Source organism: Sylvia atricapilla, chromosome 5, assembly GCF_009819655.1.
Source record: "Sylvia atricapilla isolate bSylAtr1 chromosome 5, bSylAtr1.pri, whole genome shotgun sequence".
NCBI lineage: Eukaryota > Metazoa > Chordata > Aves > Passeriformes > Sylviidae > Sylvia > Sylvia atricapilla.
This window is the reverse complement of record NC_089144.1, coordinates 12,112,031-12,131,565: the sequence shown is the minus strand read 5'-3', so window position 1 is coordinate 12,131,565 and position 19,535 is coordinate 12,112,031. Positions and strand designations below refer to the sequence as shown.

Sequence of the window (19,535 nt, the reverse complement as noted above, 5' to 3'; positions counted from 1 at the left end):
AGATATTTAAGCTCAGAAATTTCTTCACCAGTTACTAATCCAACTAAAGATAATAACAGTATAGATCTGGTTTTTTCTTTGAAATATGTAGGTAACAAAATGTAACCTCTAATCAAACCTTCAGGCACTGAGTCAATGAACATTGCATGACAATAAGTAATGGTCAGCAGACTTTAATAAGCAAAGCAAGCTAGTTAAATACATAAAGTATTATGGGGATTTGTGGTTTTTTCTGTGAAGAAGACATCAAATTTCATCAAGTGTAACATACTGTGTTGTATCTGACAACAGGGGACTAGATTCAGCCAGGAAGTCCCCTCCAGACCCATTTTCCTAAATTTTTCAGTTAAATTCAAGAGCCTTAACTAAATCAGAGGTAACTTTAGGACAGCTTGATAAATTTGCTTGCTGTCAGTATTCTTTAAGATTCTTCAATTCAGTGCTGAATTTAGACATTGAAGAATCTGTTTTTGTGGTGGTGTAGATTTTTGTGGTGCAGACCAGGGTATCTGTTGTCTACTGGGTGTCTGTCAAACCTGCCAGCTCATCTAGAGGGTCTGATTCAGATGCCTTCTCCATAGATCAGCTCTTCTGGGCTCCTTCATCCCTTAACAGTCTCAAGTAAGATGAGGGTGGTATGGCATGTCAGCAGTTTGTGCAGGCTAGTGAGGAAGATGAAACTGGAGAGCACCTGATACAGAGGATGCCCACCCTGGGGAAGGGAAGGCTCAGGGGGATTTTATCAATCTACATAAATACCTGTACAAAGAAGAGGGAGCCAGGTTCTCTCCAGTGGCAAGAGGCAATGGTCAAACACTCAAACACAGAAGGCTCCCTTTGAACATCAGGAAACACTTTCCTACTGGGAGGGTGACTGAGCACTGACACAGGTTGTCCAGAGAAGATGTGGACTCTGCCTCCTTGGAGGTTTTCAAAAGCCACCTGGACATGATCCTGAGCAACTGGTTCTAAGGGATTCTGACTGAGCAGAGTTTGGACAGTATGACCTCTAGAGATCCCTGCCAAGCTCAATCATTCTGTAAGCAAACTCCAGTCATTTTAGCAAATTTAATTCTAAAAGTCAGGCAAAGTTTGATGCTTAATATAAATGTTCTGCATAACTTCAAAGATACCCACTCACTGTGAAACTGTGATTTCTGGAGGCAGACTATGGCTTGCTCAGAAAATCAGGCAGGAGTTATAAACTGGATCACTATTATGCTTGTCCATATGCACCCATTATTATTAGAAGCAGCAAAAGAGAACAGGCAGAAAAGATGCTACAGGAACCTTTAAGGGAGGTTTCCTAAAGAAGAGAGGTTTTGAACTTTGCATTAGCATGGCACTGGCTCTGTAATGCTCTTAACTTATCTCTCTCTTCCTACCGAATGCTGGGTACTTCTCTCTGTGTCAGCAATGAGGAACTCTCAGCCTGGAAGAATGAGCTAGGTTTGGAGAAAGTACAGCTGAGAGATTAATTTGAACTATTTCTGAAATTAACCCCTTTTTTTCCTCCTTCTTGTCTCATGATCTGAAACTGTTTCTCCCCATTGCAACTCCTTTCTTTGAGTTGAGCTTAGTAACTCATGCCCTTGTGCTCATCACCCTTAACCTGTGGCTGTACATCCTCCATGTGACAGTACAGCAGGTGGGCCCCAAATGGTCCCACTTTGACTGAGTTACAGCTTCAGCATCTGCCCAGGAATGCTGTTCATGTTATACCTCAGAAACAACAAAGAGCTTTAAAGGTATTGATTCAGGAAATGCCAAAGGAGGGATAATGGAAGGTTGTTATTTGAAGAAGTTCTTACCCAAGATCTTCTAGTGCTCAGTTTAGCCTGTTTAGTGACTGGGGAAAGTCACTAAAGTCACTTGGCTTGCATGTTTCCTGACTGAGCTCCTTTTGCAAAAGCTAATTTCTTTTCAGTACAGATCTCTGTAATGTCGGCTAGTTTATGTAATTTTCTGATATATCAAAACCATATTGATTTATGTTTTATAATATAGCTAATCCCATCCAAATACATAAAGTGAAGGGCTGAAAGTAGGCAACAATTTACTTGCTCAACACAAAAATTGCATTTTTCATTTTGCACTCTGCTAATGTATTGTAAGAGAGGATGAACAAACAGATTGGTCTCCTCCCACCACATAGCTGCATTGGCAGCACTCAGGGAAATAAAGACTGCATGGATTAAAAAGTCGCAAGGTTACTATTAAGGCATAGCTACTGAAACAGGAGCATGCACTGAAGAGCTCTCAGTTCCACAGAAGCAGTCCTGGTGTGGGCAATGTCAGCCTCACTGCTAACGTGGGAGCCAGGGATGAGAATGCAGGTAAGAGATTTCTATAGCAGGGCATGAGCAAATCATGATGAATTGCAGCCATTGCCACAGTAATTTATACGCTGCATATTTTCTTTTAAATTTTGACTTTGGAAAACTGCTTTATTTTCAGCTGCTTGAGACAAATGCAATGGAGTTTTTTGAGCACTGCCTATGAAGTGACATTACTGCTTGTGCTTGTTTTAAAATCTATGTTTAAGATATCTTTATGATGCATGTTTAAGAAAGCATTTGCAGGTCCTAAGGTTTGTATATAATACTCACAATCATCTAAGCAAACTTCCTTAGTATTTTTTCCCTAGACACCCTCTGAAGAAATCTTCCTCTGAATCAGTTTGTGCATATGCAATTAATTACTGTCAGGCTGTTACACAGTCTGATCATGTGGGAATTGACCATTTAGATTTCACATAGAAACCGCCTTTGCCTTTTGTCCTCACTTAGAAACAGGGCTTGCATTGGCATCTTGATGACACTCTTATCTTCAGTTTGCTGGATTAGATATTTTGATTGAAGTACTTGAAAGCATAATTTCATAAATACACTTAAAGCAATTCCACCCAAACCACCTCATTCTCCCTAAATCATTGTCATTTATTGCTAAGTTTTCAAATACCTTTAAAAAGCTTTGTGTTGTGATGTGTCAATTTTTGAATTGTGTACCTTGTAGACATCTCACAGTATCCTGGTGATTAATGATAGGATAATAAGACAGTCTCCACTTAGAAAGATACCTTCACTTCTAGAGTTCATCCTTTTTTTTATCTATAAAAATGCAAGCTTTTTTATGAAAGTGAAAACAGACTGTAGGTCATCAAGCTATTCTGAATATTGTTTGCACTGATAACTCATTTTTATATTAATGTGCACCTTAATAGTAGTTAAAAACTTATTTATGGCTATAAATATATTGATCTATTCTAACACCAAGAAGAATTTCAACCTATTTCTGAGCTTTCCAGTAACAGTAGCTAGTTGGTGCATGGGCAATATGGAGATCCATAAATAGCCTGTTGACTTAAAGTATTCTGCTTCCATATGCTCAGACTGGTAGGTCTGCTGTACATGAGACAAGATTTGAAGGTAAAAGTATTGTCTTTGGTTTTATTTGACCAGCTGCTTAGGTGAAAATATTAAACTGATTTTCATATATTTGCCTAGATTTTCTAATGTAAAGCTATTGAACCAACAAAAAAAATTTGTTGTGTCATTGTCCTTGAGCCTTTTTGCTACAACAAAATGCCATGAAACATCTCTATGTTATGTAAGATAGATAGTTCATGCCTAGAATAAGAAATGACATTAGCAGCTCCAGTTGGCTGCTGGCAAGTAATCACATTTAACAGAAAAGTGTCAATATCATGATCAATGCAAAAAGTGTTTCCTTATGCACATGCACACACAGTCTTGCATAGCTGTTCATTGATTCTTAAGTACAGGAATACTTACTTTTTTTTTTTTCTTTTACTCTTCACCAAACAATGGTATTTCTTGACAACACACTCTCCAAAAAATTGTCCATTTTACCTTATTAAAAAAGTAATCTATGGACACTACACTGAAAGGAGTTGAAAAAATTGGGAGGAAATGTTGAGAAAAGGTGAATGTCTGGATCCATCTAAATTTTCCATCTATGAGCTTACACAGAAAATAACTGGTATTGTTGTTGTGTCTTTGTATTACATTTGCTGCCGGACAAACTTTACTTTTTTGTCTCTCCTATATGAGTCAGTATGTTGATTGAATTTATCATATCTTTTTTAGTAGACTTCTATCTCATTTTAAAAAAATGTACTACATATACAGCAACTGAAGTTGTCTCATGTTGTCACTGTTTGTTCTTCTCGTTCTAGGTGATGTGATTGTCTATATTAATGAAGTTTGTGTCCTTGGACATACTCACGCAGATGTAGTCAAACTCTTCCAGTCTGTTCCTATTGGTCAGAGTGTCAACTTGGTGCTATGTCGTGGATACCCTTTGCCCTTTGATCCTGAAGATCCTGCCAACAGCATGGTGCCACCCCTTGCAGTAATGGAGAGGCCTCCGGTAGTGGTAAATGGAAGACATAACTATGAAACTTATTTGGAATACATTTCTAGGACTTCTCAGTCTGTTCCAGACGTAACAGATCGACCACCACACTCCTTGCACTCCATTCCAGCAGATAGTCAGCTTGATAGCACATTCCCACCACCTGCCCATGATGATAATATATCAATGGCTTCTTCTGGGGCCACCCAAGCTGAACTCATGACCTTAACCATTGTGAAAGGGGCCCAGGGCTTTGGCTTCACTATAGCAGACAGTCCTACAGGACAGAGGGTGAAGCAAATTCTAGACATTCAGGGATGTCCTGGTTTGTGTGAAGGTGACCTCATTGTTGAGATCAACCAGCAGAATGTACAGAACCTGAGCCATGCAGAAGTAGTGGATATACTTAAAGAATGTCCTGTTGGAAGTGAAACTTCTTTGATTATCCATAGAGGAGGTAAGTTTGGAAAGTCTGTACAATTACAAAAATGTGTATAAAAGGTTCGAAACCATAAGACATACATATACTCACTACATCCTTGTTTGCTAGATTGGAAATTAATTTCCATGTTGTGGGAAGTAACACCATTGGGTCTGGAAAAGTGTGTCTGTAATTAAGTATCCTAGGCAAAATCTTACAGTTTGTTGTACATTTCTTTATGTGTTTTGAGTGTCAATGGTGCCATCTCTGTATAAGGGTAAAACTAGGGCAGTCCTGGACCTTTCACCCCATAATACTTTGTGTCATGTCTGCAGCAAACTCATGTAGTCCCAAAGAAGTGCTGCAAGCTTTAGATATAGTTGTATGTATTGACTCATTAATGTAGATCAAAATCCGAGCAAATATTTGCCCTTTGCAAGGTTACTGGTTTTCCTAAGCCATTTTGCCTCCTTTTCATTCATTGCAAAAATTTTGTACAACAGTTGTTGGGACTGTTTTCTTTCCTGATAACAGAGATCCATGGTATATATTTCTCTGATTTAAAAAAAAACAAACAACCTGGCTTCAAGCAACTTGTTTTTTCTCACCAGCCTGACACAGTAAGTTTGAATGTCCACCGTTGGAAGGGGAGGGTCAAGACCTATCCATAAAGAAGCAATAAGAACAGAAATAGAGTTAAAAAGTTGACAGGGATAAGTTATTTTCGTAGCTTTTATCATTTTAGCCAAACAACATTTCTTTGGTGGTTTAAGGTGAGCATCCATCCTAATTTTTTATTACTTGAAGTAAGTAATGATTGGATTTTTTAAATTCAAAATCTTTGTTTCTCTAAAGGGAATTCATATGTCACTTAATGTATATTACTCTGTGCTTCCAAAGAAAAAGAAAAGGATTCTATGCACAAAGACGATAAAATACTAACTACTTTCCTTCTGAAGAATAAAAATTGCGAAGTGAAGCTTCACTGTTTGCATATGACAAATGTTTATCATTACAATACCTAAAAATCCTTAGAATAAGGAATATAGTAACATATCAAATTACAGAAGTAACAAACATAAGGTGATTGTAGGCAATCTGTACTCACAGAGTCAATAAAGGCACACAGTCAATAAATTATTTTTCATATATATATATATAAAATAATTATTTACAAGAGACAGAATCTGATATTTCTTTGGAATAAAACCAAATTAGGATGATAATTAAATTTGGGTCACTATAGTATATGTACTTAGAGAAAGTTAATGGTTGCGGAGGAGCTGTATTCATTGGTATTAAATCTGGTTCTCCTTAATGGCCATTAAGAATCTTGAACAATGAAGTAAGCAACATTTTTGTTCTATTAAGAAGTTGACAAATTAGGGAGAAATTCATAGCCAAAAAAGAGCATAAAGAGGATTAGAAGGGTTAGTGTAACCCCAAAAAGGTGGAATTTTATTTTGAAAAAGGCTAGATAATCACCCTCCAGAGGAAAACAATTTAGAACACCAGTCTTCAGAGAGAAGTGGAGTGTGAAATCCAGTATGCTGAACAAGCCTGAGTAATAATACACAACAAAATAGATATTTCAGCAATCAGTGCAGGACAGTAGCAAAAAAACCCTGAAGCAGCAACATACTCAAGCCCTTGAGGATAATTGCTCTCTCTGAAGAGAATCTTTTCTTAGATCATTGATTCATGATCAAAACATGATAGTTGAACATTGATCAACATGGTAGTTTAACAAGTTCTGGTACATTAACTGAGCTGTGGTTATTTTCTGCACATGGCCGTGGCAGGTAGGAGATACTACACTGAGCTCAGCGCTCGATAAAAGCACTCTAAGTTTACATTCCCAAGTCTCCTCTCAGGCCAAACAGAGAGGTACAAGTCCTTCCCCTGGCTCAGCTGACACAACATACTGGGTCCAAATGCAGTGACATTTAACCCTCTGCTGCTGGGGCAGGGGGTGGTTGGTTGCTTTAGAGAATGCAAGGAAGAGAATGAAAGCGTGTTTTGTTCATGGTAGAACAACGACCAAGACTAAAGCAAATGTTTGGAAGTACTACAGTGTCATTAAGCTTAAGGGGATGATACAGAACAAATGCAAGTTTACTATCATAAATTTTTGTGCATCAGAAATAATGTCTATACCTTAACTCAAGGTTGGAAGACTATGAAATTAAAATTCAAACAAACCTCACTTTTTTGAGTGATTCAAAAGAACTGAAAAAAATAGTGTTTGTATCAAATCTACTCTACCTAAGAGATGGCTAAATCATATCTTAACAAAATATGAGAACTGTTTTAAGATGAAAACCAGGATTTTATTTCTTTTTTTTTATCTATTTATAGGAAAAGGGAATCTATGTGACTAAATATGAACGTAGAATGCAGGTTATTATGTCCATTTTAGTCATCATGTTTCCTTTTCTAGTCTCTGTGTAGAAATAGGTTTTTCTATGGTGTAATTGATGTAATTCCACTGTAGATGTTTCAAATAAGTCAGGTATGTCTAGGTATACCTTCAAACTATATTTGCTGCTTGACTGATTAGAAAGGGAGTAGAGGATGACTGATTCAGGTGTATGTGTCTATCCAACGTGTTACAAATAATAAACAGGTGATAAGATTTGGTCATGTGAGATAATCTAAATACAAAACCAAATACTTAGAGAAACTTTCTTTGACTCTGTAATGTTTGGTCAGTGACATCAGTAAAACAAGGCATACTTTCTCATTACTCATGGATCCAATTTTTAATTTATTATCTTTGATGTGTAATGACACTTGAATTATGCCATCCTTTTCCATTATTACCCTCTGCATCCTGTCTTTAATGTCTCATTTTCAAGATTAAGACTGAAGGGCTGTTTCTGCCTGTGGAGGATGGCTGTGTTTTGCATAGGGTTGTGTGTTGCCTTGTAATGTTTCTGTCTCTGATATGAATATGGCACACCCAAATGTGGCAAATCCGTTTCTGTAAGTGACTTAATTTCTCTTTCATCCAGCAATCTTATCTACATTGCAGACAAGAAACAGATTGATATTGACTGTGATTTATTCTCACTATAGGAAGAAATATCTCATATTGGAAAAAATACTCCCTTGGATGCACATAGTATGCATGCTACAGCATTTTAAAACCCGTTTAAAAATTCAAGCTTAAAAGGTCAAGAGCCAGAGTATGCAGGAGGAAAGGTCTGCATATTTTAAAAGGATGGAGGGAATAGCAGTACTCAAATTTAAAGAGGCCAGTAAAATCTCTCTCACCATTACCAAAAAGAGACTTGTCATGGGGTAAGCTGGAGGAAGTCCCACAACTCATAGTCTACTTGTTTTAAGATTTCTAAAGTAAAAGTAGCAATGTATCTGCTTGTTAAAAATATAGTAGTGGAAATAATAGGATTGTCTATCAAAGGAAATGCAAAGCATCCCTCTAGCACTGGCTAGACATCTTACTTTTTCTTGTTTATTGGACAAGTTCTTTGCTAAGTAGATGCACTATATTTGTTCAGTATCTTTACATCTGTTTTTGCTGAACAGACATATTGCTCCCATTGATTACTATAAGCTGACAGATGTGTTTGCACTGAAAAACAAAATCTAAAATTAATGGAAAAGTTAGTGAAAAATGTTACCTAAATATATATATATATATATAAAAGAGAAAATAGCACCCAATGAGATTTACTCCTTTCCAGCTTTGCGTCCGCTTTACACTGTATCCTCAGCTTCTGCAGTAGATTTCATTGAGTACAGGCTGCTGAAATAGTGTGGAAGAGCTCTCAAAAATCAGTCTTTCTGAATGTAGATATAGCATAAATTCTGAATTAGTCCAATATACTGAAAAACAGCACTTAGTGGTTGAAGTGATTTGTAGCAAATTTATGAACAAAATATTCAGAAATTGGGATTTCGAACACTAGGTTTGGCACGTTGTACTAATTGAGCTGTCCAAGTATTTGACATACGCCACCTCTTTTAGAAAGTACCTTTGAAATACATGAACCTATAGACAGCAGAAGTGCCCAGCTCCAGAAGTGTTCCTGTCAAAAAAAGAACTGATAGATTCAAATGTAGATCCATCACGACTATGTCTGAAATGCTGTTGTTAAGGAAACCTGCAGACAATCCAGGACTGATTCATGAAGTTAAGGCAACTCATAACAGGTGTTGAGAGTGAAACATTAAATGCAAAAAGTGGGAGACTGACAAAAATTCCTGTATCAGATGGCTATTTTATAATCATGGAATCAGAGAATGGTCAATCCAAGCTGGCCCTGAGAAACTGAGAATGTTGGTACAAAATTGAGCCAGAGAACTGACACACTTAATTGTTTAATTGTTAGCCCATCTGTGGTTTGAGACCAGACTGTCAGCAGCCAGTGTCACCATGACGTGGCATGGGAAATAGTGAGGGCCACATGCAGTGTACACACAGTCAGGATAGGGAGGGAGAATTCAACTATGTACTTGTGAATTGTGTGAATAAAAGGAAGGCAAATTATCTTTCTCAGATATTGTATAAATCTTAGTAGGGATGTGTAACGCCTTCAAACCTCTAACAGATACCAGTAAATCACAACACAGCATTATCAATTTCAAAAACAGGCAGAAATTTCACAAAAAAAATCTCTGAATATTCTAGTGAAAAACACTAACTCCCCAAAATAAGCAGACTTCAGTGGAAGGAACCCTCCATCCTCAGCACCCTTTCCATGGACTTATTTCAAATTTGCCAGTTTCGCCTTTTTCCATAAAGGTTAGATTTTTTTTTTCCTTTCCTTCCTTTTTTTCTTTTTCTTTTCCCCCAGGATTGCTATGTGTTTCAATTCCTCTGGTCAGGAAAGCTCATGCTTCTTTATCTCCAGGTTTCTGTCTTTTGGGAAAGCTGCACAAGATAAAGCTGAGGCAGCACTGTCACCCTGCTAGCACTCATCTGGCCCAGGAAATTCTGATCTCTTTGTTCCATGAGCTCAGGCCACCACTGAGGTCTCTGGCTTTTATTCTCATTCTGCAGTTCTGCATTCAAAATATTAACATAGTACCTGTTGCAAACAAGACCCTGTATCTCATGGCTTGCTCATCCCCAGTTCAGGGCTTCCTAGTCAACAATCCTGAGGATTTAAAGAAATTAAAGTCTTTGAAGTATGTTGTAGGTTTTTGATTTGGGACTTACGGAGGTTTTCCATCATCTTACTGTCTCTCCTGTTTTACATCCCTAAGTCATTGGCAAATTTGTCCTTTCCAGTCACTTCCTAAAGGAACCCAATCTTGGCTTAGTTGAATCCTATGGGTACTTTAAAGTAACAATACTCTGTTCATACTTGCCTTGTTCATGAAGTTCTGCTTCTTTCATTGTTTCTGAGAAGAGATTTTGGGACAGACAATGTCTCATATCTCTCCTGTTTCCTGATACACTTTCTACTCTCCAGACACTTACTTCAACTGTACATTTGCCCCTCATCCATGTCCCTCTTATTTCCTGAAAGTAGTCTAATGTTAAGAGGAATATTTGGCAATATCTACATTTTTAGCCCTCCTGTATTCTTAAATTCCACATATATCTCTTGTTTGTGGGCTTAAGGGACATTTGATCACACAAAGGAAATGTGCACAGGAACCTCACAGTGAACCACTGACCCATTTGAAGTGAACCACATGATCCATTGATGCCTGGAAACTGAAGACATAAATGCCTTCTGTAGAACATGCTGCTGGTGGCATCCTCCTACAATTTTCTCTTTATAATTTGCCACGCCATTTTGCCTTGCCATCCCTCTGAAGTGGTCTGTTGTTCCTGGATCCATCTGCTTTAAAAACAATGGAAAACAAAGGTTCATATCTGACCTTTTTCCTTTCCATCTCAAAATTATGAGCTTTTTTTTATGACATCATAAATTCAACAGTTTCCTCAGCATGATTTCTCCATAAGCATATTCCTCTCATGCTGGCTTTTGAGTTGTTTCCTTTTTTTTTTTTTTTTTTTTTTTTGGTGCTTGTTTTTGTTGCTATTTTTAGCTAGTAAAGCCAAAAACATTTAATGATGAAAAATATTGTGAGTCATGGTATATTGTCCAATTCACTGACTTTTCTGTTAGGTGTCATTTTGCCCTTTTCCCAGCAATGGACAATGCCCTTTTCCCTTCCTGCCTTCCCTACCTAGAAATCAGTATTTTGTGCAAAATAGTTTCCTAACAGCATTGTGAGAAGGACAGTTCTCTTTCCTTTGTTAATTCCAGAAATAAAATTTCTGAAAGATTATTAGCAAATAGTGTTACCAGGCAAAAAAAAAAAAAAAAAAAAGAAAGAAAAAAGTTGTTGAAACTTCTGTTAAATAGTTTAACAGTTGTTTAAAAGTTGTAAAAAGCTGTTTTATTAACAAAAATTCTGAAGCGCTGCTTTCCTGACTCATTTTAACAAGTCATGTCTCATCTTGCAGAGTACCATATTTTTTTATCTGTGAGATATGTACTCTCTAGTAACCTTCCAATTATTTACATCCTTTTCCCCTACACATTGAGACTGTTTTATAATTTAGATTCACTTGAAATCATGTTTAAGCATCTTGTTGCCATTATCTGGTATAAAATCTATTTCAATAAATATTACACCTTACAGCAGATAAAAAATAAGTTACATATTTAGAGCCTTGTTTATGAAGGGATTCAATGTAAATCTTTTTACTAAGAGAAATTGTAACCTCTGTATAGCAGGGAATGACAAACTTCAACAGGAGGAGTTAGGGCAGGAGACCAGTTATCCTGAAATTTGCACTAATGAAACTTTCGTATCTTTTCTTGTATAGCTCTGATTAGCAGTGAAACAGTGTGCAATTGCTTCCATATTTCTGAATAAAAGATAAAGAAACCATAGACTTCCTTAATGAATATGGATTCCTGAAAAAACAGATATTAATAATAGTTAGTAGCTGTTACACTGTATTACCAGAAGTAGTATTAATTGCATTGCATTTCAAAGTGGTAGTGCTATGGTTTTGCTGTTTCTTTCTTATTAATGTTTGTGCATTGTGTGGTACATTTGTGGGCAATTTTGCAAAGCATTAGATAAACCCTTTTAACATATATTACACAGAAGGTTTTTAATGACTATTAGAAAGCATTTTGTTTCAAAAGTGCTTTTATCACTGGTGAAACTGTTTTCTAATGTAGGCTTGCATGGTCTGTGAGATATTTGAACAGTGCTTCTATTAAAACTTGGGGACACTTCTCCTTGGGATATGTGTGCCTAACTCATGCTGACATTGGAAGGAATTAGTTTGCAGACTGGAGAAATAGGTCCCTGTAGAAAAACCTTTTAGCAAAAACATGAGTGTATAGGTGTATATTGTCACCATTGCATGCCATAAAGAGGTGACATTGCTCCAGTGGCTATTCTGGCAGTAAGTTCTTATACCCAAGGGGCTACAAACAGTGAGCAGTTAGACATTAGAGTTATTAGGACTACAGAGAAGCTCACTGTGCACACAGGATTTGTGCAGAGCTGCAGGAACTCTGCCTTCAGGACAGGCAACTCCTTGTCTCTCTTGAGGAGGTACAGGGCACGTCATTGTCCGATAGCTCAGCCCACATCACTGCGAGAACCCAACAGCTCCACTGGCAGCACTGCAGACTGCTTTCAGTCTTACTGATATTAGTGAATGAATTCACACAAATTGAAGAACAGTTCATTTGAGAAAACAGACTGTTTGGCTTGTCTACCTTGGAATCTGGCCAGGCCAGAGAAGTTTCTCCTCTGCACTTGCAAGCAGTATTACGAGAAAACTTAATGGTATTCTCTTGAACTGTGCATCTCAGTGAAAGATGACATCTTTTGAAGCCAAATACCTCCCAAACACGGTACATGGGAGAGCCTACTGCAATACTGAGGCATGAAGAAGCTTGGGGTATTTTCTCAGTCACCCATAGTCTAGTTTCTGAGTGAATCTCACCTTCTTCAGAGGAGATTTGGGAGATCTCAGCCTAAGGATGGAGAACTACAGAGCTGGACTCTAAAAAAGTACCATACAACCTGTGCTTGTGTATTGAGGCATGTCTAAAGTTTAGTCTAAATGTGTTGAACAATGTTTTTGTTGGTTCAGTATAATGTAATGTCCTATTAAACAGCATTTGTTGGGCTTCCAAATCTGTTGTCAAAGTACATTGTGTAGACGTTGTGATGTGGTGATTTGTAAAATAGTGCAATATTTTGTAGTAATAAAGTAAGCTAATACACTATGAAACAAGTGACTACATTATCTCTTGTGCTACAGACTTGAGACACAGCACTGGGAAGATGGGAAGGTATGCTTTTCAGGCACTTCCTAAGCCACAAAATTCTCTTTGCCCCTATAGTTTGCATATCCAGTAAAGATGCAGAAACTATATTAATCTTCTAAATGAAGTATTAATCCCTGTCCAATTCTTTGAACAATTTTCATTTACATTCTTAAAAAAGGGAAGGAAGGCTTTAACAATAGTTATACTTGCCCTCTATGATTCATGCTCAGGTTTTTTTGGGGTCTTTTGGGGGTGTTTTTTGGGGTTTTTTTGGTAAGCCAAGATTATAACATTTATTAAATACAGCACTGCCTTCTCAGGAAGTCTTTGAGTGACTCATAATTCAAACACAATCAAAAACAGCACCACGATACATATCCCCTTGTTGTGTCACCTCTAGTTTACAGTAAAAAAAAGACATGGTAGCCAAAACTGTCAGGCACAAATTCTGAAAGTTAACTCCCAAGGATGTCCAAACAGATTTCTAAAGGAAATAAATTGCTTTCCAAAGCCAAATTTTTCATAAGTTGGAACAGTATTTTAGCACAGAAGAAGCATACTGTGCAGTGTTCCTGTTTGGTAAATGAGAGAAATCTTGACTTTTATTACCATAAGCTAAAGAAGGCAAGCTTTCTTTACACACATTCCCAGAGTCACCTTATTTTTAGTGTGTATTTCAGATGTGTGCAAATTGTACCTGATGGACTTTTCAGAATATTTTTTCTCTGTTAGCATTTTTAATTATATTTCATGTGTTCTAGATTGAGCACTTCTAAAAATTCTCAGATAATTAGAAAAATAATCTATATGCATGAATACAAGCACAAATGCAAAATCTTTGAATAAGAAAATATTTTAATGATCTTTACATCCATTTTATCAATTTATTTGTATTTCTATAATTAGGTTTTTTCGTAGCATGAAATTGGCTAATATTTTAAATTGACAAATGATGATGATGATAGTAATAGTAGTAATATTATTAGTAATAATGCCATTTTTCTTAAAGAAATTTTAAAAATTATTAATACTTCAGGGACAATTTGACATCATTGAAAAGGTTTGCTGATTATGGGAATACTGCAGTATTATCTATATTTTAATAGTTTCACTAAATTCACTAATCAGTATAAAACCTATGTCTTTTTCTTACAACCCCTGCATAGCTTCTGTATTTTAACATGTTCTCAATAAATATTACTTTAGGCATCTGGGGCCAAGCAGTGCCTCTGTGCTGCAACATAAACACTATCATATCTCTGAAGTACAACTAAAAACACTCTTATCTTTTCCTTAAGGGGAAAAAAAGAATGACCAGTTGAGGAACTGTAAATATGATTCTAGTAGGAGAGTGTATCAGAAGACCTGGCATCTCTTTTGCATCGCCACACATGATTTAACATCTCATGTTCTCTGGAATAAGTATGAGGAAATACTTAGTGAAAATGGGAAGATTCTGGCAGATGAATCAGGTGTTTAGGCAAAATACAGGGTGATTACATCGATGGAAGACCCTAGAGCAGCCCAGAGAGAATTCTGGGAAAAGTCAAAAGGCTTTGATCTGTGGCCAGTGAGAGCCAACTAATGTGGCAGAGTCAAAGACAGTCAGCTCCATCTGTCCAGTTTCTGCCATTCTTCACTAGCTTTTTCCATGTTTTACCCAGTCCTTCCTCAGTCTGCATGTTTATTGCTTGTCATTCTGGCTCCATTTTCCTTCATTTGTAAATTCAGAGAAGTTGCCATTCTTGAATGTCAGCCCAGTCTTTGAACTTAGCCTTGCTCTGAGCAAGAGATTGGCCTAGCTGAACTCCAGCTGTCCATTCCAAGCTAAACACTTAGAATATTCTATGGTTCCCACATTTATGCCCAGGATGCTAATAGAGGGGGTCTGTGATTGAACAAATCATCATCTGGATGATTTTAAACTTCTTCCAGAGTACTTCTCAGAGAGAAAGAGAAGATTTTTAATCTTGTGTCCTTATTACACCATATTGAATGTATATTTCTTTATATTTCTTTATATATGAGAGTTTTTTGAAAGTCAATGCAAGCAGGAAGAATGGTGACATGCTTTTTGATTTCAGCTTGCCAGATGCATTCCTAGAGATTAAATACATAATAAAATTATTCTCACACTGTAATTGAGAAATAATGCACTGTTTATTCACTTATTATGTAGCATCACTGGGAGATCTCAGTTGCTTGTGGAGTTGGCTCTAAAATAGAAACATCTGGAGAGTCTGATGCAGCAAACATTCACTGCATGGCCACCAAATGGAATGATTATTTCTATGAAAGTTAATCTTGAGTAAGCAAGAGGTTTCTCTTGTAACTTTTTAGTTGCATGTCGGACTTTCAACTTTATCAAGTTCTTTACCCTAATACCATCACATTATGATGCTTTGTACTAAAAGACAAACCATCTGTATACAGCTTCAGTCAAAATCATCTGTTTTAAGCGTTCATCTCACAGTGATTAATTGATTCTATGTTTTTTTCACGTCCCTAAAGGCAAATAAGTTGAAAATCTTTTACATGCAACATTCTTCAACCTGTCTTCCCAGCCTTGCCTTGCAACACATAACAGCCACGTTCTCCACAGCACTGGTTATCAGGGATCCTGTGTAGGCAGCAGCAGGGAATCCTTCCTCATCTGCTCTGGGCAGCAAGCAGGGATTCTTTGTGATGAGGGAAAAAGGCATCTCTATGGTGCCATTCAGCTACCATAAACATCTGAAGTAGCTGAAATCTATAGTATTCTAAAAGAACCTATCCTTCCCTGTTGATTATTAAAGTTTTAAAAACCTCACCTACCAACATTCCAAATTTAAATTTCTACTCACTTTTGGCGGCATCCCAACTTAACTGTAAAAAAAGTTAGATTTCTAGTCTACGTGAGTCAAAATGTTAACCCCTACAGCCAGTGGTGGAAAATAAGCACCTGAAGAAGATGGCTTAAATAATTTTATTCCCTCATTGCCTAAGCAGCTTGTTCTCTGGGTTTGCCCATTATGTTGCACAGACTGTAGAGAGGTCTGGATAAGAACTTTAGGTTAACTGACAAGCCAGATGAACAAGAGTGCATGGGATGAGTCCTGCCCACATCAGAGGCAAGCATAGGTAATAATCAAAGTTATTTAAAAAAACCTGCATAATTTCAAAAGCTGTCCCATGCACTAAGGCTTAATCTGGAATCCCATCCATGCCACTATAGAAAACAGTCTGGATTTCTTTATAAACATGAAGTTAGAAATGTAGCCTACGTAAAATATTTCATTTTAAATATATATTAATTATTTATTAATACTTCCGTTTTTATTATAACATTTAATTGTTTCATATAATCGACTTTTTTAAGGCTTTACATGCAACAACTTCACTCCTTTCCTAAAAATGGAAACAAGTAAAATTAGTATGGCTTACATTGGATTGAAAAATTGCTTCACTTATCAATCTTTTAACATAATAATAAGTAGGAAATCAGTAAGGGAATTTATTTTTAATGAACTATCTCTAGGAAAAGTTCTTGGCTTCTGACTAAATGCGCTTTCTTTGAAAATCCTGTAGAAAACATAAAATCAATACTGATAAACTTTGCACTTTGCAGGGAGTTTGGTCCATGTCATTGAATAGACAAGACATTACTGATACAGAGCAATGTGGAATGCTTAATAAATTAAGTATCAGGAGACAGGAAGTGTTTTTATCCAGTCATTGCAAATTAATTCCTGAAAGAGAGTAAGGAATGCAACCCTAACTTATAAAAATGCTTTTGAATGATTTTGTAAAATCACCTGAGCATAACATCACAATGAAAAAAGGCAGATTCAGCAAAACTTCTTAAAACTAAAGGTTGTGTTTGTATTTTTCTTATTAAGATGTCATTGGTAAACTATTTTATTGCAGTTATTGTTAATGATTAAAAAAATCAGTGAGGTCCTGTCCCAGATTGTTTTTCCCTCTTTCTTCATACTTGTCCTTCCGTCTTATTTTTCCATTTTCCACATTTATTTCAAAGTTACTTTGTGACACTTCCATATATTATGCAAAGACCAAGCTTCTTGTAGATGTCATATCTTTAAAGTTTCTTTTTTATTAGACCTGAAATACAGCATTTCTATAGGATTTTCCATACAGTTCTTCAGTAGCAAAAGTAATGGCTGATTCAGTTGTCCACATGCAAGGTAGATGGAAAGATGTTTCCTTACTACCTCACTCCTCTAATAGATCTCATTTCCTGTGCAGACAACTGGGCATGTAATTTCAGGATTTATTTCCTGTGAGGAATCTTGCAAGTAGTTGTTCATTAAAAGCTTGTAGAAGTTAAAGAAAAGGACTTTGCTTGGGAAAAGTAGTCTAAAACAGAGCTGAAAGGATAGAAACCAGCTAGTGAAGAATTAGACATTCAGATAAGGTGTTTTGGGTCACATAAGGAGTACTGGTAAGAGCTGTGTTGTCGGGTGATCCTTTTCTCAGCAGATAGGAAGCACAGTCCCTGATAGCTCTCTGGCTATCAGAGTCTATTAGCTATAAATCTCCTTCAAAGACATTTGTGGTTACCATGAGTAGATATTTACCTGTAACAGCTGCAGCCATCCTCTGTGTCAAATAGATAACAGCAGTCTGATGGAGAGATCTCTTTGGCTTCTTCCAAGTGTGTAGGCTGCCTTTGTTCCTCTGAAAAGTGCCTGAGTTAGGCAGGTCCTTCTGCAGTGAAGACAAGCCCTCCTTCCTGAGGTCCTGATGGAGAGACATTTCCAGGGGCTGTGGGTTCTGGGCAAGTGGAAGGAGGGTCAGGGCAGAAAGCTGGAGATCAACAGCCTAATCCAGCAACCTGCACAGAGGAGCAAAGCACAGACACATGAGCTGCAGAGGGAGTGGGATGAAAATCTGGGGACTAGCAGGGACTATGCAGAGCTTTTTGTAACTCAGGGAGTTACAAAATTTCACTGGATTTCACTGGAAACAGGGACTGTAATGTAGGGGCATCGTGAGCAGGGCAAGCTGTTCCGGCGTTACTTTGATTTCTGTGTTCTCCAGTTAATGACTTTACATCTTCCCTATTTGAAAATATTTGTATTTTAGTTCTATTATGATAAAGCTCAGTGGTTTGGGGTTTTTTTTTTGGTTATATATATAACCAAGCCTTTGCTGCTTTTGTAAGAAGGAGTTTAGGCAGTTCTAGATAAAATCTTTGGCCAGCCTGGGATCAAGCTTATGTGGAAAAAAACACCAAATCAAAACCTGCTATGTTGCCACAAAATAGAAAGTAATTTTTTTGCCAGTTTGATATATCCTTCACCTTGAAGATTAAAGGCTTCAATTCTGGAACTAAGAACTGAAGTTACTTTTTCTTCTGAACTGATTATCATTTCTGTGGCTATTTAATTTTGAGTTAGTAATGAAGAAACAAAAATCACACTGAAATTCTAGGGATTTCAGGGATTTTTACAAAAAGGGCAAGTTCTACTGGACCAGTTCTACAATTTGAGGTGATAAAGACAAAAATAGTTATTATAATTATGAAGTCAGAAAAAACATATATTCAAATTGAAATTACTGCTATCACTTTCTCTTTTGCCACTTAAAGCTATAAAGTTTATATTCAGAAAAAAATACAGACATCAAAGAAATATAAAATAAATAATAGTGGTTTTGAATGCAATATAATAGAAAAGGAAATAATCATTTTGTGCATTGAAAATAGTGTTGCAAATTAAAAAAAAAAATTAGGAAAGAAAAAATAATGCCTCTGAAATTTTGCGAGTGGGGGATCAAACCTAGCCTCTAGAATGAGAAATACTCTCTGAAATACTCAAAAGCTTTTTATTTTTTGCTCATCTCTGCTGTCTGAAAGATAAAGAATTGCAGTGTAACAACATAGATACTTTTGTCACTGAATTTAAATGCATCTGTTGCAGATTACTGGTGTAGAATTGCAGTTCAGTTACATTTCTAACTTGTCCCTATTAGGAAAGAGATGAATAAAAACTCATGACTTGTGTTTCTACAGAGCTCCCCATTTTTATTCATTAATATGTGATAGCTACTTGCACACTGGTTTGTTATTTTTCTATTTGCCTCAACAGTAAATAAACTTTACCAGACTAAGGCGAATTATAGGCATTTGCCATGTCTCCCATTTAAGGTCTCTGTATGGCAGAACACACAACTTTCAGAACATTCTTCAGGGGAAAAATTGTTCTGTGGAAAGTATGAAAATAATTTTTTTTTGTTTTCTCTTGCATAATGATTTTTATTTCAAATTGCAGCAATTTTTTCTGAATTACTAACTTCTGAGTAAATGAACAAATAATTTTTTTTGTTAGAATGGATTTGTAATTTGTTTCCTATGAGTCCTAATGCTTTTTTAAAAATTCACCAAAGAGATCATCTACTGAGAAGTAGAGCAACTTTATCTAGAACTGTCCGTTGCCTGATAGATCAAAAAC

The 19,535-nt window shown here is 36.6% G+C and overlaps 1 protein-coding gene across 5 annotated transcripts in view; it reads left to right on the top strand.

Annotated features, from left to right (window-relative positions):
• Positions 1-19,535, top strand: part of MAGI2 (membrane associated guanylate kinase, WW and PDZ domain containing 2) — a 710,849-nt gene that overhangs the window by 585,825 nt on the left and 105,489 nt on the right. For all 5 annotated transcript variants that reach the window (XM_066318723.1, XM_066318722.1, XM_066318724.1 and 2 more), the window contains one exon: positions 4,199-4,834. In XM_066318723.1, coding sequence (XP_066174820.1) covers positions 4,199-4,834 — 636 coding nt within the window. The remainder of the gene's footprint in view (positions 1-4,198; positions 4,835-19,535) is intronic.